The 22865-nt window shown below is 39.6% G+C and overlaps 1 protein-coding gene across 2 annotated transcripts in view; it reads right to left on the bottom strand.

Moving 5' to 3' along the window:
- LOC122560779 (dual specificity mitogen-activated protein kinase kinase 6-like) overlaps positions 1-22865 on the bottom strand; it is a 124544-nt gene that overhangs the window by 14434 nt on the left and 87245 nt on the right. For both annotated transcript variants that reach the window (XM_043711860.1, XM_043711861.1), the window contains exons 4-5: positions 16514-16627; positions 9314-9433 (exon numbers count right to left, since the gene is read on the bottom strand). In XM_043711860.1, coding sequence (XP_043567795.1) covers positions 9314-9433; positions 16514-16627 — 234 coding nt within the window. The remainder of the gene's footprint in view (positions 1-9313; positions 9434-16513; positions 16628-22865) is intronic.

The following is a 22865-nucleotide window of genomic DNA, read 5'->3' as shown; positions in this document are numbered from 1 at the left end:
AGGTGTTCTTCTTCCTCTTTTTGCAGTTCTGGTGTACTGCAGTGTGTTGTGGCCCTTTTGAACAATGTCTTGATGCAACTTCTTTTGTGTGTGTTGAGGTGGTTGCTTTCGTAGTTTAGGACTTGGTCTGTGTGTGTGGCTTTCCTGTATACCTTTGTGGTGAATTCTCCATTTGGTGTTCTCTGTACCATCACGCCTAGGAATGGGAGTTGGTTGTCCTTTTCTTCCTCTCTAGTGAATCGGATTCCTGTGAGTGTGGCGTTGAAGATCCGGAGTGTGTTCTCTATTTGTGTTTTTAATGATTACAAAGGTATCATCTACATATCTGACCCAGAGTTTGGGTTGAATTTGCAGTAAGACTGTTTGGTCTAACCTTTGAAACATCTGAAACACAAATTCCCAGCTCGGCGAACAGAACCACAACAATGAGCACCCGAGCTACAAATCTTCTCCCAAACTTTTGTACTTTCTGCAATAATTTGGATGAATTAATAATCTAATTCAATTGTATAATGTTACAAACACCTTTAAATTACATTTAACAATTATATTTATCATTGAGGGATTAACTCAAAAAGAATCTGAGCCTACATTTCAGTGCAGCATTGCACTATTGGAGGTGCCATCTTTCAAATGAGCCAAAGTGATGGCTGATGAAGATCGCACAGTACCACTTCAAAAAAATAGGAGACTTCCTTGAAGTCCCAAGCAATATTTCCCTTAATCAACACCACATTAAACAGTTTATTGGCCATTATCGCCATGTTGTATGCAAATTGGATGCTAGGTTTCCTACGATACAACAGTGACGACAGTTGAAATGTAATTCTCTGTCTGCAATTAAGCGTCATAGAAATAGAAACTCACTTTCTCGAAGTTATCAGAAAGTTCTGATGAAGTACGAAAGTAGAAATGGTTTCCACTCATGGGTAATTGGCAAAATATGCAGAGGGGAAATGTGTAGATTCAGTAGTAACTTTCATAAGACAACTGCTTAAATTATCTACATTGGAAACATGCAGAGTTTCAGAAAAACAACAGAGGAATGGGACTAATTGGATAACACCAATAGGGTAGTGAATCTGTGGAACTCTTTTTAAGTACCTTCAAGGTTGAATTAGTATGTAAGAGAATCAAAGATTATGGAATAAGAGAGGAAAGTGGAGCTGAGAATTATCAGATCACCCATGATTTCATCAAACAACAGAGCATACTCAATGGGTCAAACGGCTAGCATGCCCTCCTACAACTAATGACCTAAGGAGCTAGCAGACACATGAAGAACCAAAACTGTAGGTGTAGTGGACAGCAAAGAGGGTTACCTCAGATTACAACAGGATCTTGACCAGATGGGCCAATGAACTGAGAAGTGGCAGATGGAGTTTAATTCAGATAAATGCGAGGTGCTGCATTTATTGATTATATGATCCTATGCTTCCATATTCTGAGATCTTAATATGGCACTAATTCTTAATATTTCCCTGAAGTCATTTCGTGTGACATCTGAAGGCAATCATACAGAGGAAGAGATGGCCGCAAAAAAAAAGTAATTGTCTTAGAGTCATAGAGATGTACAGCATGGAAACAGACCCTTCAGTCCAACCCGTCCATGCCGACCAGATATCCCAACCCAATCTAGTGCCACCTGCCAGCACCCGGCCCATATCCCTCCAAACCCTTCCTATTCATATACCCATCCAAATACCTCTTAAATGCTGCAATTTTACCAGCCTCCACCACATCCTCTGGCACCTCACTCCATACATGTACCACCCTCTGCGTGAAAAAGTTGCCCCTTAGGTCTCTTCTAAATCTTCCCCCTCTCACCCTAAACCGATGCCCTCTAGTTCTGGACTCCGCGAATCCAGGGAAAAGACTTTGTCTATTTATCCTATCCATGCCCCTCAATTTTGTAAACCTCTATAAGGTCACCCCTCAGCCTCCGATGCTCCAGGGAAAACAGCCCCAGCTTGTACAGCCTCTCACTATAGCTCAGATCCTTCAACCCTGGCAACAGCCTTGTAAATTTTTTCTGAACCCTTTCAAGTTTCACAACATCTTTCCGACAGGAAGGAGACCAGAATGGCACACAATATTCCAACAGTGGCCTAACCAATGTCCTGTACAGCCGCAACATGATCTCCCAACTCCTGTACTCAATACTCTGACCAATAAAGGAAAGCGTACCAAACGCCTTCTTCACTATCCTATCTACCTGCAACTCCATTTTCAAGGAGCTATGAACCTGCACTCCAAGGTCTCTTTGTTCAGCAACACTCCCTAGGACCTTACCATTAAGTGTACAAGTCCTGCTAAGATTTGCTTTCCCAAAATGCAGCACCTCGCATTTATCTGAATTAAACTCCATCTGCCACTTCTCAGCCCATTGGCCCGTCTGGTCAAGATCCTGTTGTAATCTGAGGTAACCCACTTCGCTGTCCACTACACCTCCAATTTTGATGTCATCTGCAAACTTACTAACTGTACCTCTTAAGCTCACATCCAAATCATTTATGTAAATGACAAAAAGTACAGGGCCTAGCACTGATCCTTGTGGCACTCCACTGGTCACAGGCCTCCAGTCTGAAAAACAACCTTCCACCACCACCCTCTGTCTTCTACCTTTTTTGAGCCAGTTCTCTATCCAAATGGCTAGTTCACCCTGTATTCTGTGAGATCTAATCTTGCTAATCAGTCTCCCATGGGGAACCTTGTTGAACGCCTTACTGAAGTCCATATAGATCACATCTACTGCTCTGCCCTCATCAATCTTCTTTGTTACTTATTCAAAAAAACTCAATCAAGTTTGTGAGACATGATTTCCCATGCACAAAGCCATGCAGACTCTCCAGAATCAGTCCTTGCCTTTCCAAATACATGTACATCCTGTCCCTCAGGATTCCCTCCAACAACTTGCCCACCACCGAGGTCAGGCTCACTGGTCTATAGTTCCCTGGCTTGACTTTACCACCCTTCTTAAACAGTGGCACCATGTTTGCCAACCTCCAGGTCTTCAGGCACATCACCTGTGACTATCGATGATACAAATATCTCAACATGAGGCCCAGCAATCACTTCTCTCGCTTCCCACAGAGTTCTCGGATACACCTGATCAGGTCCTGGGGATTTATCCACCTTTAACCGTTTCAAGACAACCAGCACTTCCTCCTCTGTAATCTGGACATTTTGCAAGATGTCACCATCTATTTCCCTACAGTCTATATTTTCTATGTCCTTTACCACAGTAAATACGGATGCAAAATATTCATTTAGTATCTCCCTCATTTTCTGTGGCTCACACAAAGGCCGCCTTGCTGATCTTTGAGGGGCCCTATTCTCTCCCTCATTACCCTTTTGTCCTTAATATATTTGTAAAAACCCTTTGGATTCTCCTTAATTCTATTTGCCAACGCTATCTCATGTCCCCGTTTTGCCCTCCTGATTTCCCTCTTAAGTATACTCCTACTTTCTTTATACTCTTCTAAAGATTCACTCGATCTATCCTGTCTATAACTGACATATGCTTCCTTCTTTTTATTAACCAAACCCTCAATTTCTTTGTTCATCCAGCATTTCCTACACCTACCAGCCTTCTCTTCCACCCTGACAGGAATATACTTTCTCTGGATTCTTGTTATCTCATTTCTGAAGGCTTCCCATTTTCCAGCCATCGAACATCTGCCTCCAATCAGCTTTTGAAAGTTCTTGCCTAATACTGTCCAAATTGGCCTTTCTCCAATTTAGAACTTCAACTTTTAGATCTGGTCTATCCTTTTCCATCACTATTTTAAGACGAATAAAATTATGGTTGCTGGCCCCAAAGTGCTTCCCCCACTGACACCTCAGTCACCTGCCCTGCCTTATTTCCCAAGAGTAGGTCAAGTTTTGCATCTTCTCTAGTAGGTATATCCACATACTGAAACAGAAAATGGTCTTGTACACACTTAAGAAATCCCTCTCCATCTAAACCTTTAACACTATGGCAGTCCCAGTCGATGTTTGGAAAATTAAAAACCCCTACCATAACTACTCTATTATTCTTACAGATAGCTGAGATTTCCTTACAAGTTTGTTTCTCAATTTCCCTCTGACTACTGGGGGGGGTCTATAATACAATCATCCCTTTCTTATTTCTCAGTTCCACCCAAATAACTTCCCTGGATGTATTTCCGGAAATATCCTCCCTCAGCACAGCTGTAATGCTATCCCTTACCAAAAATGCCATTCCCCCTCCTCTCTTGCCTCCCTTTCTATCTTTCCTATTGCATTTGTATCCCGCAACATTAGGCTGCCAGTCCTGCCCATCCCTGAGCCATGTTTCTGAAATTGCTATGATATCCCAGTCCCATGTTCCTAACCATGCCCTGAGTTCATCTGCCTTCCCTGTTAGGCCTCTTGCATTGAAATAAATGCAGTTTAATTTATTAGTCCTACCTTGTCCCTGTCTCTCCAACCCATCCACTCGATCTGATAAGATTCGCATCCAACAGCATTTATGGCAGGTATAATCCGCAGTAACCCTTAAACTCTCTTTAAACTCCCACATCTGACAAGAAGTACACTGCAAAGGTCATTTTTGCTCCTTCACAATCTACAGACCCAAAAAAATAACACCGTCTTATTCCTCTACAAACACTGCCCCAGATAAAATACAAGTCATAGCTATTAATTTAAAGTTTAATCAAGAGACTTATCTCCAAAAACATATATTCAAGAAAGAATCCACTGTACTCACTACTGCAGCCTTTCTCTTGGACAGACTTAAAACAACAATTAACTTATCTGATTGTGCTGTGAACTTCACCCAACAGTTCCTCCAAGATTAGTTGTGAATTTCACTGTTTATTAATTTTCCCAGATGCACTCCGATGTCCAGCAATACATGAATTCAAACAGCAAAGGCAGTAACTGTGCAGGTTCTCTCTCTCTCCTGCACTGTCCGTACTGCTAATGAGAAGCTCACATAGAACATTTCATTAAATTAAATACAAGTTGCTGCAAGAAAGCTATGCTGGTTACTCTGTCAATTTATGTAGCTAGTGACAGCTAAACAATTAACCAAGTGTTACAAAACTTTGCAGAGCCAGGCCTCATTCATTCATCGCCTGACTACACCATATTGATGTGGAAGCTGCCAGTCGATAATATCAAACAGCACTTTATCCTCATTAGGCCAGTTGTTAATTCATTATGAAGAAAGTAATCCTGAAACAAATCCTACTGTAAGCACAAGAGAGCACAGAAGCAATGAACCAAATGCATTCAACCAACTGTTCTTGATTCATCAACAAATCACTTTCCTGTTCATTTTTCATGATACATCACATGGAAATCCGATACTTGAAGTTTAAGAGATCTTTCAAATTTATCTTTGCTGTCAAGTAGTCTCAAGTTTTAATTGAAGATATACATTTGTTGAATTTGCTTCTAAAAATTTGTCATCTTAACACTTCAAGACCCATTCAAGTGTTTCACTTCCTGTAACCAGTGCTCAGGTGTTCTCACCCCCAGTTTACATTTTTCATTAGCAAACTCATATTCCATGCGTAAAAGTTAGTTCTCCATATTGATAAGTTTGTCTTTAAGTTCTTGTATTTGGTCATAGTAATTTTAGGGAGTTTGACAAGATCAGCATGTTAAAACAACTTCTGCAGCACAGCTGTCACCATGTTGCCTTGTAAACTAGACAAATCATTACCTAACAATGTACACCCTCAATGTAACAACTCCAGTTACTAAGTCATTTCAAAAATTAAATTTATACAAAGAAACAATTGCTATGAATCTCCATTAATAATTTTACTTGCAAACTTCTTGGAATACAATTCACATGATCAACCAAAGACTGAACTGCAGTAGCGCCATTCAAAGTCTTCATTTGTTTTATTGGAGGCGTAAGGGAGTATTTCACCCTTAGAATCAAAATTTCTATAACCTCTAGAAACTTGCCTCGCATCAGTGTTCAAAGAAGAATGCCCTCAATTATCCAGAGCTGCATTTTCCATTCTAATAGGTTATGAGGGAACATGATTCACACCACTGACAAGCATTTCCCATTCTGCTTCCAATAATTAGTGGGAAAGTGCCATATATTGTTGCAGTGGAAGCACATACACACTTGGGCATCACTCCTATTTTCCATCCCCTTCAGGTGTGAGGGGGGAAATCCCTTTGCATTCCCAGCTGTTAGTCTTCCTTTCACCCTCCCACTTTCAAACTTTCTCCAATTTTGAGGGTAACAAAAAACGGCTTTCCCTTGGGATAAGGGTTTTTGGACAAACTTACCATCACTAGCTACCTCACTTATTAGCTAGCTTTTGAAACCTTTTGATTCTCCATTTGTATTCTTGTACAGAATAAGGATTGAATTATTAAAAACCTTAAGGAGAATCTGAGATTTTCATAAGTGGTCTTTACTTTTAATTGGCCATATCCAACAGTCAAAAGGTAATTTATTTACCCTCTCAAAACATGCAAGTCTTCTTCTGAAGATCTCAACCTTTCTGCCCATAAGCTTCACAAACCAACTCAAACACAAAAGGTTAATCTTTCAAGTTATCACAATCCTTGGAAATCTCCTCAAAGCATGGCATAATCTTTGTGCTCTTTTCCAGTTAGTTAATCCATTTTGCATCTGTAGCATCCAGCTGGTCATGGGCCATTTTATTCACATTGCACGTTTTTTCAAATGAAATTAAAAATGCCACCACGATTCTCTCTTCCAATTTTTGGATTGCTTGGAGAAATTTAAACAGTTTGATCGAGTTAGAGACAGTTCTGTCCTGATATGTACTTTCTCTTCAAGACCCTCCTTTCTTAGTTCAAGTCTTCTGTTCCAGGTGAATCCTCAGCAGGGATATCTGGTCTTATTCTAGTTCTACACTTCCCTCTGGCTCTCTCAATTTACTTTCCTGGAAACAGTGGTAAAGATTTCAAATTGTCCTTTTAAGAACCATCTACTTGTGGTGATGCAGTTTTACAATGCATTTACAATACTCGAACATTAATGAGACAGGGTTTAGAGAAAATAAAGAGTAAGGGCATATGCTGTTGCTCCAGGGAGGTCATCCCTGACTGTCAATGTTCCAATTCAATAGCTTCATTACACCATAAGTGGGTCAGGTGAAGTATTGTAGTCTCTGACTCGAGTCAAGCTGCTTATATTCTTTGCAAATGTTACATTTTCCCTGTAGCAGCCAGTCTCCTTTGCTCTGCAAAACATTTTACAGCCTTCCCAAGATGTAACTATATATGTCTAATCAATGATTTTCTAAATTAATATTCTAAACAACACTTCATTCTTATTCTAAATTAATCTGATTAAATGCTTCAACTAAAAAGTTCCCACTTTTTTTTGTTTAGAAATGATATTACCATGGCCTTCCTATCTCTAATCTCCCCCAGTTCCACGCCTCTCAAAAATAAATGCGTTATCGAAATTCTGGTCTCTTAAGCATTCCTGACTTTAACTCCTCCACCACTGATGAAATAGACAAGTTGGTGGAATAAGTGGCATTGATAGATCGGCGGAATCCAATGAGGAGAAGTGAGAGATAACAGATTTGGATAGAAAAAATATAGAGACATATAATAAAGTACCATTGTAAAGACGACAGATTGGAGAGGTTGGAATGCATTTTCTTGAAGAGAAGGCTGAAAGTAAATCTCATTGAGATATTCCGATATGAGACATTTGGATCAAGTAAATAGGGAGAAAATATTACCACTCATGAAAGGATGAGAACAAAAGAGCACAGATTTAAAGTATTTGCAGAAATGATATGAGGAAAATCTCTCTCAAGCAACAAGTAGTTAGGGTCCAGAACACAGTACAAGTGCGGCAGCAATAGGTCCCATTGAAGCACTCAAAAGTGAATTAGATGGTTACTTGCAAAGGAACAATATGCAGGATTATGAGGAGAAAGTAGGAGAATGCCTCTGAGACTACAATGCGCAAAATATCCTTTTGCTCCAAAATACGTCCTAAGCTATGGAATTCCCTCACAACACCTCCCTCTTTGTCCCAGCCTGCCTTAATGACCCCTTATGTGCTAATTTTGTTTCTTATAATGTTCCAGTGAAACACTTTGGAATGTTTTAAAAGGCACCATACAAGTAGCTATTATTCCTTCCAGTCAAACTTTTATTTCCACACATCCAATGTGTTATCTTTTAGTCCAACCATTGATTTGGTACAGAAAACAGCTGTGTCTACAACAAGCATACTAGGATTTACAGAACACTTTTTAAAAGGTACAAAAAAAATCACACATTGAGTGGTGAGTATATAGAATGAACTACCGGAGGAAGTGGAAGACGTAGATACAGTTACAACAATTAAAAGGCATTTTGACAGAAACCTGGATAGGAAAGGTTTACAGGGCCAAACACAGGCAAATGGGAAGAGTTTAATTTGGAAGACCAGGCCAGGTCAACATGGACGAGTTGGACCAAATGGTCTATTTCCGTGCTATAGATTCTGACTCTAAAATAGAGGCATTTCGGTGGCATATCTGGCAAACAGACATGGAACCAAAGGAAGAAAGGTTAGGAGGGCTGATCAAAAATTCAAAAGATTCTCCCAAATTACATGAAAATGAATTTTTAGAATTTTGACTCAATTTGCAAATATTAGAATACATTGAAACACTGGGAACAGAGACTGCACAAAAATTGGAACTAAATTTTATGATAGGATACCAAAATGGTGCAAGTGTTAACTCATCCTGAATTAAACCAGAGTCTGGCTAAAATCAACTATCCTCTGTTATTTAGAGCGTCTTACCATACACTGACAGTGTCACCTCTGCAATTAAAGTCCCACAAGCCTCAGGAGGTGTACCATATCATATCCAAGCAGATGGATAAAAAATAATTCCATTATGCGAATAGATGCAGTGATTGGCAAACATGTTAGTACTTGAACAGTACTCTGTTAAAGTTGGTTTTGCAATAACAATGAAAATACACAGAGTGGAGTTATGGGAAGACTTGACAGAATACTATGATTACAAACATGGCATAATTTATGAAACAGCAGATCACCAGATATATTCATTACCCCGTATAAATAAAATACTATTTTGATTCAAAGATTGTCATCCATTCCATGTCAGAGTAGATATTAACCACAAAAGTCAAGTAAACTCATTTCATGCTATTTTTCCTTCTCTCAGGAGTGATAGGAGAGTAATAGTGCTTCGATTGACCTCTAAATAAGATTCTCAACCTCCATTTTCAAGCTAAAAGGTTGCAATGTTTTACAAAAAAGCTTTCTCCTCCTGTAAAATCTTCATTAAAGATTTCTCACTACCTCTCGAAACAGGGCTCCGTAGAACGTAACGGTGTAAAAGCAGTCAACAGTCCTCATTGAAATATCGAGATCCATTAGCAATCTCTTCTGTTCCTGGCTATTCACAGTTGCCCGGATTCTCTGAAAAACAAAATGATAAAACGTGTACATTAAGATGGCTTTATTCCAAAGTTCTCCCTGATGTTTTCAGTGGGTAAATATGTTAGTTAGTGAGTAACTTAATCTTAGCCAAGGCAGCAGCGAGATCATGTGACTACAATACTGCTGGGTTACAATAGAGATAAAATTTGCTACAAATCCTGTTTCTAATTGGTTTTCAGTAACCTCAAGCTGGAACTTGTGTGCATGGACATCACACAAAAAAAACTTGCATTGGAGGAAGGCGATGGCTTGGTGGTATTATCGCAAGATAGTAATCCAGAGACTCCGGCATTATTCTGGGTACCAGAGCTTTAATCGCACTAGATGAGAGGATTTCAGATGGAATTTTAATTCAGTTGGGAAAAAAAAACTGGAAAAAACAATTTCCCCTTAAGGAGTGAAATTACTGTCTTCACCTGGCACATGTGACTCCAGACCTACAGCAATATGATGGATTCTCAACTGCCCTTTGAAACAGCCTAGCAAGCCATTCAATTGCAACAATCACTAGAAAGCCTAAAAAAAAATCAATGAAACCAACAAATCACCTGGCACTGACCTAGGTATTGAAAGCGACAACAGCAAACACAGCCCTATCGACCCTGCAAAGTCCCCCTTTTCTTGGGACTTTTCCTGATGAAGGGCTTTTGCCCGAAACGTCGATTTTGCTGCTCGTCGGATGCTGCCTGAATTGCTGTGCTCTTCCAGCACCACTGATCCAGAATCTGGTTTCCAGCATCTGCAGTCATTGTTTTTACCAAAATGGGAAAGCTATCTAATCAAGCCTGACATTCATTTCACAGAATTATACCTGATAGCCAATGTCTCAGGCTCTATATCTGGACATATCCTGTCCCACAGAACAGACCCAGCAAAGATGGCAGAAGGATAGTATACAGTTGGGAGAGAGTTGCCCTGGAAATCTTCAACATTGATTCTGGACCCTATGAACTCTCATAGCATCAGGTCAAACATGGCAAAGAAACCTCCTTCTGATTTCACACCACAAACCCTGGCCACCACATTCCCCTGGCTAATAAATCATTAAAGTAATCCATACTCCTCCTGTAGAACACCACTTGGAGAAAGCACTGAGCGCGGTATGTATGCAGAATGTATCCTGGGTGGGAATTTCAAATGCGCACCATCAAGAGTGACTCAGCAGCAGCACCAGTGATTGAGCTGATTCTAAAGAACATTGCTGCTAGACTGGGTCTGCGGCAGATGGTGACGGAAACAAAAACATATTTTATTTCATCCTCACCGATCTGCCTGTGGCAGATGCACTTCTCCGTGACAGTATAAAAATAGGAGAGACCATCATACAGTTCCCATGGAGACTAAGTCCACATCAAGATGTTATATAGCAATGTCACCATGCTAAATGGGACAGACTTCAAATAGAGCTAGCAATTCAAGACTGGGCACCCATGAGGCTCTGTGGGCCATCAGCATCATACTCCAATGCAATCTGCAACCTCATAGCCAAACATATAATGCCACTCCATCAATACCATCAAGTTAGGGGATCAACTCTGAAGGAGAGTGCAATAGGGCATGCCAGGAACAGCACAAGGTAGGTCTAAAAATGAGGTGTCAACCTAAAACTACAAAATGAGATACATGCACACCAAACAACATAAGCAGCAAATGACAGAGCTAAGCGATTCCAACAGATCAGATCCAAGCTCTACATTCATGAATGGTGATGGGCAATGGGCAACTCCACAAATTCCTGAAGAAGGGCTTATGCCCGAAACGTCGATTCTCCTGTTCCCTGGATGCTGCCTGACCTGCTGCGCTTTTCCAGCAACACATTTTCAACTCCACAAATATCCTAACTCTAAATTATGGGTTATCCCAGCGCAACAATGCAAAAAGATTAGGTTGAAACATCTGTAACAATTTTCAGCCAGAAGTGCCAAGTGGATGATCCACCTCATCCTCCTCCAGAGATCTGCAGCATCACAGGTACAGTCATTAGCTAATTCAAATTACGCTACATGATGTCAAGAAAGGACTGGAGGCTGTGGACCCTGACAACAGTCACTGTACTGAAGACATGTGCTCCAGAACTTGATGCACCCCTAGCCATGTTGCTCCTGTACAGCTATAACACTAGCAACTATCCAACAATGTGGATAATTGCCAAGGCACATCCTGCGCACAAAAAGAACAATTACCACCTTATCAGTCTACTCTCAAGAATTAATCAAATATGGAAGGTGTCAACACCAATGTTATTAAGCAGCACTTGTTTACCAATAACGTGCTCACTGACACCCAATTTGATTTCCACCAGGATCACTAAGCTCCTGATCTCAGTATAGCCTTAGTTCAAACATGGACAAAAGAGGTGAATTCCAGAAGTGAGGTAAATGTGACTGCCCTTGATATCAAGACCTTATTTGACCAAATGTGACATCAAAGAGCCCCAGGAAAACTGGAGTCAATGGAAATCAGGGTGAAAACTCTCGGCAGATTGGAATCATACGTGGCACAAGAAAGGTGATCATGGTTGTTGGAGGTCAGTCATTTCAGAACATCTCTTCAGGAGTTCCTTTGGGTAGCTTCTGAGACCCAACCATCTTCAGCTGCTACATCAATGACCTTCCTGCTATCATAAGATCAGAAGTGGGGATGCTCGCTGACTATTACAGAATCTTCAGGAAGAGTCCATGTCCAAATGCAGTGAAATCTGAATAATATCCAGGCTTGGGCCGAAAAGTGGCAAGTAACATTTGCATCACACAAATACCAGGCAATTATCATGTCCAACAACACAAAGGACAATCAACATTACTTAAAATTCTACAGTGTCACTATCACTGAAAGTCCCCAGGATGTTGAAGATGGGACAACCACTGACCAGGAATTGAACTGGACTAGCCATATAGAGATAATAGCTATCAGCGCAAGTCAGAGGTTACAAATCCTGCAATGAGTAACTCACCTCCCAAATCCCCAAAGCCTGTCCACCACTTACAAGGTACAAGTCAGGAGTATGATGGAAAACTCTCTACTTGCACGGATGAGTGCAGCTCCAACATTCAAAAAAGTTGACACCATCCAAGGCAAAACAGCACTACCAATATCGCATCCACTAAAAACATTCCACTCCATCATCCACATCCAGTGGGACTAGATTGGGTTGGGATATCTGGTCAGCATGGACGAGTTGGACCAAATGGACTGTTTCTGTACTGTACATCTCTATGACTCTATAATTGTACAAGGTGCTGGTCAGACCACATCTGGAATACAGAGAGCAGTTTTGGTCCCGTATTTAAGAGCAAATATTATTCCATTGGAGGCAGTTCAGAGAAGGCTCACACGGATGATCCTCTGACTGGAAGGATTGTCTTATGAGCCAAGGTTAAACAGGATGGAAGTCCACTCACTGGTATTTGCAACAATGGGAAGTGATCACCTTGAAACATGTGAATTCTGAAGAGGGTGCACAGGGTAAATGCTGAAAGGATGTCTCTCTCATGGGACAGTCTAGGACCAGAGCACACAGTCACAGGATAAACAAGCATCAATTTAAGACTGAGAGAAGGAGGAATTTCTTCTCTCAGAAGTTTGTGTGTTTTTGCAACTCCTTGTCACAAAGAGCTGTGGGGACAGAGTTTTTGACTACATTTAAGGCTGAGATAACTAGATTCTTGATCAGTAGGGGAATCAAGGTTTCCAAGGAAAGAGTGAGAAAGCAAATGTGAGGAATATCAGATCAGCCATGATCCCACTGAACAGTGGGATGCCTCAAGAAGCCTAAATAGCCTACTCTTGTTCCTATCTCTTATAGTTTTATTGGTATGACTTAACATCCCAACCAAAGGCCACACATTCAATGCTGCAGCATTCCTTCAGTATTGTGCTGCAGCATTCCCCTAGCTCTTATACGGAGGTCTCTTGGGCAGGATTTGAATCGATAACCTGATTCAGAGACAAGAGTGCTCCAATTCAATTACATCGGAAATGTGTTTTGCATTATTGTATACATTATCTAGAAGAACAAACTGAAGTAACACGAGTCAGGAAAAAAGTATTTTTACTAAAGCTTTAGAACGTACATTCCAAAATCGTGCTATGGGATATTTATTGTTCAACCAACAGAATAAAACAACCTGATCATCCTCATATTATTGTTCATGGGGCTGCACTTAGTGCAAATTGGCTGCTGCAATTCTTTCATGACAACTGAATACATTTTTATAAAATTCACTGAAAGTTGAACAAATGTTTAAGATCTTGCAACTTAGAATGCCTTTGAGGGGTATCTTCGAAGTAAAAATGGGCAAACCTGTGCACATCAATTAATGGTCAAATGACACCATCAGAGAACTCAGAATATCTAGATAAAATAATAACTTACCAAGTCATGATTTGGTGATGCCGGGTGTTGGACTGGGGTGTACAAAGTTAAAAAACACAACACCAGGTTATAGTCCAACAGGTTTGTTTGGAAGCACTAGCTTTTGAAGCACTGCTCCTTCATCAGGTCCACAACCGCAAATAAGCCTGTTGGACTATAACCTGGTGTTGTGTGATTTTTAATCTTACCAAGTATTTGCGTGGAACCTACAAATGGCCAATTGTATGTTCAAACATGCTATGAGGCCTCAGCATGGTAGTGAATTATGGAACTGTTGCTTCATAAAAATTTAATCCCATTTTGCCCTGCTTATCCAAACTGATCTGCCAATGGCATATGCCAGTTCAGTATTCCTCACTGTGCAGAGAAAATGCAGGAAATCATGAAGGTTGATTGGTGTCTGACTCGCATGACCCTCCAGAAACTCAGCCATAACTGCACAAATGCCTGTAAAAGAAGCTTCTTGTGACAGAACTCAGAAACAAAGGAGCAGCAAAAAAGGTTCAGCTTACTGTCAATTCGCAACAAGACCAACTCAGTAGGCTTACCATCTTCAAAACTCACTGGTGGGGAGTGGATGCCATTGTAAGTTTGGAGACCAAAATGCTGGGTTATCCCTGATATGCTGATGAGAGAAACCATAAATCAGGATTAACCCACCCTTCCCTAACAAAGGGATATTAGTAAAAATTCAGAGGCACAGGAGGTAGGTACCTATTGCACAATAGAGTGAAGCCTAATTTTTTAATATGAACATTTATTTCAAATAGGAGCAAAACACAAATACTATGTGAAACTGGTTGAGAAAAAGAACGTAAATGAGATAATAAAATATAAAACCTAGAGCTGCATTACACATCTTGCTGAGTTGAGCTGATTTTTATTTTTCCCCCAGCAAATATCTGCAATGCCTTCAAACTGCAAAGGTTAGGCAATGGATTTCCAACCTAATCATGGTAAAAAGCTAATCTAGGTCATGACAACTTTTAATTCTTATAATTGAATAGTCTACCAATTATTTTTTTAAAATTATACTTAAAAAGTTTGTCCAGTAGCATGAAAGCACAGGCTAACAAAAGGTAAGATGGACAGCAGTGAGAAGGAGCAAATCCAGCTGTTTTTGTCAACATCCATTTTTCAGCAATTAAATGAAATAGAGCTAAATGTCTTTGCAATAAAATGCAGAAAGAAAGAATGATTAAATTATTTATATCTTCTATATTTATTACTGTACGTGTAAACTAATTTGAGAATCAGAAATGCAACAGATTATTCTGACTCAATGTATTATCCCACTCTCAAATCTTTGTGTTAGCCAAGGATAGCCAAAAAAGTTACACTTTCGCCACAATGATGAAGTATTCACAATTTGCAACCTATGCAATGTCCAGTGGAGATCAGACAAATCAGTAATGGTTTAGCTGCTCTGATTGGCTTTAGTGACTCTAAAGGTTGAGAAAGGGAATGATTTTGAGAGGTATCCATCCATCAGTAGTGAATCCCTGTTCGAAATAAAATGTGCGCAAAAATACATACCTCCCTTTGCTTAGCCATTTTATTTCAAGAAATCAACCATATTATCTTAACAATGAAGATTTAGTTTCACAACACAATATGTAATGGCTTCACTTTCACATTTTGCAGCACAGCAAATAAGATTCTGTAGGATACAAAACCATGGTATTGAACTCAATGGAGTTTTTCCTTTTCTGAAAGTATGTGCAGAAACATGACAATTAAATCTTGCAGTACTGACGGCTCTTTGACCCATCATGACTTATTTGATTCATTTCACTTCTCTGTTGTTTCCTCAAAATTCTGCGATTCTTTTCCTTATCAAATATTTATCCACTTCCCTTTTGAAACGTATCACAGAGTCAGTCATACACCACTGAACCTACTTCAACTATTCTTACAGACAGTGCACCCCATATCAAAACTGCTTAAATTCATTTCTCATTTACATTCCATTATAAGATGACTCATCTTTTTCATTGATACATTTGGTAACTAAAATGATAATGTCAACCAAGAGAAAGAATCATGCATTGCATAGTAGTGCAGGATTCAGCCAAGTGGAATTGCACTATTGGTAAGTCCTGATCAATGCTAATTTAAATGCATTAATTGATCTCTTAAACATATATTATTGTTCATGCAATGCAGAAGAATTACTCTAATTAGTTATTACAACCTAAAAAAACTTCTTCCTATTTCCTCAGCATTTCACTGACCTGCCTTGCTTTGAGCAAACTATATTCCCAGACCACTAGATGGCATCCAGAAGTATTCAATGAATTGACAGAGATCTGAACAAAACTCAAACAAACTTATAACAGTGCAAGAGTTTCCAGAGTTTCATTACATCAGGCAAAAGTTCAGAACTTAGAAAACAGAACACCACTAGTCAAAAAGTATAAAGAAAATAAAAACAAACTTCAAATGGAAATAAATTGTGACCACAGACAGCTTGAAGGGAAAATCTAAATAAACATAGTTCATTTGTGATTTTTATCTCAAATCCATATAACTTCATACTTTTACAAATTAAAATCAGTCAAATGGAGATTGAAAATCGACAACAGCATTTGATTTTTCACTCATGACCAGGCACAAATTCTAAGCATTCCTCCTGAAGCTTCCTTAAATCTATCAAAATTAGCAAAGAAGTTCAAAATAAGTACCTTCACAGCCATTATGGTTCCACTGGGTGCATGCCTCACTTTCTCCACTACTCCATACGCTCCTCGACCCAGTTCATTGATAGGCACCAAATCATCAGCTTCCACCTCGAAATTCTGGAAGTAGACCACAAATAAATGTTAAACCGTGTATTCTTTGCATGTAATGCATTAGAAACAGCTAACACACAAATTTCAATCTGCGTACAATGCAATTTATTCATGTACCAACACACATGGAGCAAAAGGACTTTAGTCTAATTATGACTGGTTTCTTTAGGGCTCAGAATCAAACAAATGTGAAAGCTCTCTAGTACTCATCATCGCAGACACTTATCACTCACCTCCTAACAGAAACTAACAGGTCAGAGAATCAGCAAACAAGAAAGAACAGAGGAGACAATGCTTTTCTTTTCCCCCACAAAAACAAAGAATCAGCCAAATACATTTTTTAATCATTTTTGCCTGATACACTGTACATAGGCAATTTTGAATTCACAGAATCACAGGACTCCCTCCAGTATGAAAACAGGTTCTTCGGCCCAACAAGTCCACATCGACTCTCCTCCTCTATTATCCTATATTTATCTCTGACTAATATCTAATTGTTAAAAGCTTGTGGACTAAATCTTGTATTTGCCCTAAAAATGCAAGTCACATCAAATTTCCTGGAGTGTTTCTCACCACAAGGCCTAGCAAGGTTTCGCACACCTTGCAATAAGACTTTCCTACTCTTAAACTCGACCCCCCCCTTGAAAGAACAGTCAACATTCTATTAGCCTGCCTGGTTACCTATTGCATCTGTGTATTAGTTTGTCTTTCATGCACAAGTATCTCCAAATCTCTTTAATGCAGCGTTTTGCAGTTTTTCTCCATTTAAATAACACTTTGTTCTTCTGTTCTCCCGTCCAAAATGAAGGCTTCTCATTTTACTACATTATACTCCATTTGCCAACATTTTGCCCACTCGTTGAACCTTTCAATATCTCACTGTAAATTATTTATATCTCTCTTGAAGTCAGATATTGTACAGGACAGACTGCTGCCCACACCTCTGTGGCTGGAAATAAGCCCTGACTGTGCGTGCACCGTGCTAATAACTGCTGGTCAGCAGTCCCCACATTGACTTGACTGAAGATTAGTCCCGAACCAGTTCTGACATGGCCACTTGGTCAAATAAACACTGCAGCACAGAGAGCTAGCACATGCTGCAAGTGTTAAACTGATGTCTCAAAGTATTGTACAGCAAGATATTACCCAGCATCCTTTCCTCTGCTGCCTCGGACAAACATGGCAAATGGTCTGTGTTTATTCAATAGAGTACGTCAATACGGATAGCTTTTGGCTCCAGGTGAAGTGCCAACATGCTAACTGGCAATGAAAAAGGAAGGCAAGGCAAAATAAGATGCTGTGAGCAAGCAGGTAATGTGTTAAGTGAGGAAGCATTAGCGGAGCAAGTAAGCAGCCCTCAGATGCAGCCTGGTCTAATCAATTAGTGGGGTGCCTGCCCCAGTGTGCAAACTGTCCTTGCAACAACCATTTAATGCTAGTTGCTGAAGCACCCTGCAATGCAAGTCTGTGCTTGATAAGAGGCCTGCAAATGGATCAAAGCCAAGGTGGTCATGACGGACTGGCAAATGCAAATACCAATATCCCATGGACAAGAGTTGCATGCAGTTGGTGCCCATGAATCATGCCCCAAGATGCAGCCTGATGCTGAACAACAAGGAGACTCCTCGCAGCAAAAGGAAAGCCTCAATCACCAGTCTGACTTTCACAAAGCGAATTTTCAAATTCTAGTTTGTTTGGCATCTTTGATTAAGATAGGAATCTGAATATTGATGAAACGAGTTGAGGGTTTAATAAGCTATTTAACAGCCATAAGCTCCCTTAAGTGGAGACTTGCCACTGCCTAATGAGAAACTTGTCACTTGTCAAATGCATAGACGATGCAGCAAGGTGCTCCCAATGTTAAAATAGGCCTGCCAAACTTCTCATGCAATTCTGCCTCAAATCTCACCATAGCCCACATAACAGATTCTTATACAATTCCGTCATGTGTGTCTTTGTTTGCTCCATATAACGGAATAGACAGTAAATCAGTGGATTTTCTGAACAGAATCCAGGTAGTCGCATTTCAGCTTATTGCCCATTGTAAATTGGGATTCTTCCACCCCATCGCATTTCACTCGCGAGCCTGAGAGGCCCACTGAGCTAGTGTCTATAGATCACAACCAGCAGATCGTAAAATAACTGTAGCTGTAAAGTCAGGTTCTTCTTGCAAAAAAAGGAAGACTTTTCTTTAGAAAGTGCACTAAAGCAGCTTTAAAGTGCTTGGTGCATGATGTTTGAAAATTTGCAATAAATCTTTGCTCTTGTTGCAAAACCTCAAAATTGAATACTTGCCTGCCTATTGGGAAAGGTTTTAACAGCTCAATTGAGGAAATTACATAACATACTCAAGTACTTATCAGCTACTCAATTTTGTACAGCCCATCTCAAAGGCCATTAAAAGGGTGTCAAATATTAAACAGCTAATGTAGAAACATCCACGAAATCAGCAATTTCAATTTTAACAGCCGCCTAACATAATCCTGCTGTTTTGTATTTTATAGTGTACATTCATAATATTGACTGGCACCATTTTATTTTCAGACCCCAAATCTGATTTATTTCTCCACATGAAAACTTTTAAAAATGATCAATATTAGATATAAAAAATAAGGTGGGATCAGGTTAATCAGCACCAGAACAGAGTAACTCGTAAGTCAGTCAACATATGCACAGACATGAAAGAAATCATGCCATGCAAAATATTCTACAAAATAATTGACCAATTTGATGGCATTATACTCCATCATTTTCCTGCAAGATCTGTACAGAAATACAATATCACTAGGTCTTAAGAAAGAAAATATATTGCAACATTCAAGTAGTTCAGCTTGTTTTAATAATATCAGTTCAACAAATTTTGATAAGACCATTTGGAATTACACAATGGCAAACTGCTGTGGTTAAAATCTAATCCTTAAATCATAATGTGAATAACACAAACGTATATCCTTAGTTTGTTCCCATTTTGGGATCCAAAGGGACAACACTGTCAAATTAGAATGTCACTTCATGTGTGCGAGGTTTGGAGATCAACATGGAGATAATGAGGAGAGTCTGCTTGGAGCTAAAATTAGGTAAAAGTTTTACTGATATGACCTGTAGCAGCCAAACCAAAAATAGAACATAGATTTCTGCTTGATGCAATAAAACAAGACCACCACAACACATTTTTGCCATGTTTACATACAGACAGACACAAACAGCAAGGCCATTAGTGTCCCCAAGTCAAAATTGTATAAACGATCAATGATCATGTTCTATGGCACTTTTTTTCCACATATACAGCATTTATATACTGTAATTTGCTGTCGTGAGACATATGCATACACCCCACCACTGTCTTTGTAAGTAGCCCTTGATATAGCAATTAAATGCTTCTCTAAAATGCATCATGCACTACTGCACTAACTGTAGCTGTATCCCAATGACAAAACTTATTCAATGATCACAGTTCAGCAAATATTCATTATATACAAACGAAAGCTGGCAGATGTTCCTTTGCATAACTATTTGGAATATATAGGTGCCCCCCCACTCCCATATCTGCAGATGATACGTTTGAAGACCTACTGTGGCTGCCTGAAACCACAGATAGTAGCACACCCGATCATTTAAATGGGAAACTTACCTCCCTGGCAGCCCCTGGAATGTTCCATGCATATTTTCAGGCCTCAATAAACCACACATAACTGAAACCATGGAAACCGAATCCGTGGATATAGAGATTCAACTGTATGAATAAAATACATATTCAAAGAGAAACTGGAAGGTCGAGTAATGATTTCCTACTGACGCAAAGCACATTGATCCTTTGGCTATACATCTTTCATGGGAAGTGGACTTCTCTGGCTGGGCCAACATTTATTACACATCACTAGTTGCTTTGGACATTGCAATGCTTATATGTCTTATTGAACTGTTGCAGTCCATTTGATGCAAGTACATCCACAATGCTCTTAGGGTGGGATATCTAGAATTTTGACTCAGTGGGACTGAGGGAACAGCGATGTAGCGCCAAGTCAGGATGGTGATTGGCCTGGAGGTGAACTTGTGGAAGATGGTGTTCCACATATTTGCTGTCCCAGTCCTTCTAGATTGTAGTGATCGTGGTTGAGTTCTACACTAATCATGCTCCCTTTCCCAAAACCTGTCTGCCAATAGGGTAGGATACTAACAAAACTTGAAGGTGCATGAGGGTGTGGTTTGATTCAAAGAGCAGCCATACTGAAAATCAAACCTCTAGTTCCATCGTCCAAGGAACAGGTTGTAGCCTCAAAGACCAATCCCAAATAAAAATGGAAATCAGTGTCTTATGATGTGAGCAAAACCTCCAATTTTAAGATTAAAAAAGGGGGCCATTATTTGAAACAAATGCTCACTTGATATACCCTCTGTAAGTTCCTTTGAAAATGAAGATTAACTAGGCCACATATGGGCCTTATACCATTTGTAACTATCTATTAAACAGCAAGTGAAGGGAATGAAAATTCTTCCTGGCTAAGGACACATCATGCTCAACTAAGAAACCTAAAGATTGTATCAAACTAAAGGGAAAAAATATATAATTCCACAAAGATGAGAGGCACATCAGAAGACTGGACAGAATGTAAAAGGACAGCAAAGACTAAATGATAAATAAGGAGGAAGAAATTACACTATGAGAAAAAGGTAGTCTGAAATTTAAAATTAAGTTTCTACAGGTGATTCAAAAGGAAAAATAAAGTGAGTTCACCAGATGTACGACTGCGAAATTAATAATGGAAAATAGGGAAACGGTAGATATATTAAACAAATATTTTAGTTCTGTCTTCACTGCAGTCAATAAAAGTAACATCCTAGAAATATCTATGAATCAGAATGTAAAAGGCAAGGAGGAACGTAGAAGAATTACAATCAAGGAAAAGATAGAGAAAATATTTAGAACTAAAACTTAAGTCTCCTGACTCTGAACTTCATCTATAGGTCTTAAAATAAGTGGCCGCTGAGATAGTAGATGCATTGAGTTTTAAATTTCCAAATTCAAAATTTTGCAAAGTTCTCATCAGATTTGAAAATAGCAAATGTGACTCCGTTATTCAAAAAGGTAGGAAGGGGGAGAAAAATCAGGAAGCAACAAGCTGGATAACCTAATATCTGTCAGAGTAAGAATCTATCTGGAATCTACTATTGAAAGTGATTATAGCAGTGAGTGTAGAAAATCTTAATACAGTTCGGCAGAGGCAACATGGCTTTATGAAAGGGAAATCATATTTGACGAAGTCATTAACATTAGCCAAGGAAGTAACACACATAAATAAAGGTGAACTGATGGATACACTGCACTGATATTTCCACAAAGCATTTGACAAGGTGCTGCAAGGGTTACAGTGCAAAATTATAGCTCAGGAGGAGGAGTTGCAGATTAGCATGGAAAGATGATCGGTTTGTTATTAAAAAGCAAAGGATGGATATAAATGGATTATTTTTTGGCAGGATGTGGCATGCCACAAAATAATGTGGGATCAATTATTTATAATTTACAAAAATGACTTTGTTGTAGGGAACAAATTTTTGGTTGTTAAACTTGTTGATCACAATGTAGATGGATAATCAAGTAGTGATGCAAGCACAAGGAGTCTGCAAAGGGAGATTGGTTAATTGAGTGACATATGAAGCATTATGGGGGAAAATGTGAACTTTTTATACTTTTCCAAAAAAATGGAAACATGGCATCTTATCTGAAAATGGGGGGTGGGTGGCGACTGCAGAAAGTATTGGTAGAATGGTCGGAGAGAAAGGAGAAGAAATGTTTTCCTCCCAAGAGGACGAAAGTCTTTTAAATTTTCGTCCCCAGCGAGCATAGGAGGTAGGCTCACCAATTAATGTTTCGAGCAGGAGATAGATTCTTGGTTAACAAGTGAGTCAAAGAATATTGAGAGCAAAGATAAAAATGGAACTGAAGCTACAGTTTGATCAGCCATGATCTTACTTGATATCAGAGCAGGCTGGAGGAACCAGATGGCCTATTCCTGCTCCTAAGTTCTATATTTGCAATGTCTTACTGATTGCATCTCTTCCACTTCCCGCTCCTCCGCCCTTGAGCCCCGCCCCTCCAACCGCCACCAGGACAGAACCCTACTGGTCCTCACCTACCACCCCACCAATCTCCATGTACAGCGCATCATCCGCCGTCATTTCCGCCACCTCCAAACGGACCCTACCACCAAGGATATATTTCCCTCCCCTCCCCTACCAGCATTCC

The sequence above is a fragment of the Chiloscyllium plagiosum genome, chromosome 21 (genome assembly GCF_004010195.1).
Source record: "Chiloscyllium plagiosum isolate BGI_BamShark_2017 chromosome 21, ASM401019v2, whole genome shotgun sequence".
Taxonomy (NCBI): Eukaryota; Metazoa; Chordata; class Chondrichthyes; order Orectolobiformes; family Hemiscylliidae; genus Chiloscyllium; species Chiloscyllium plagiosum.
Note: the sequence above shows the minus strand (reverse complement) of the source record. Positions and strands in the feature narration are given on the sequence as shown.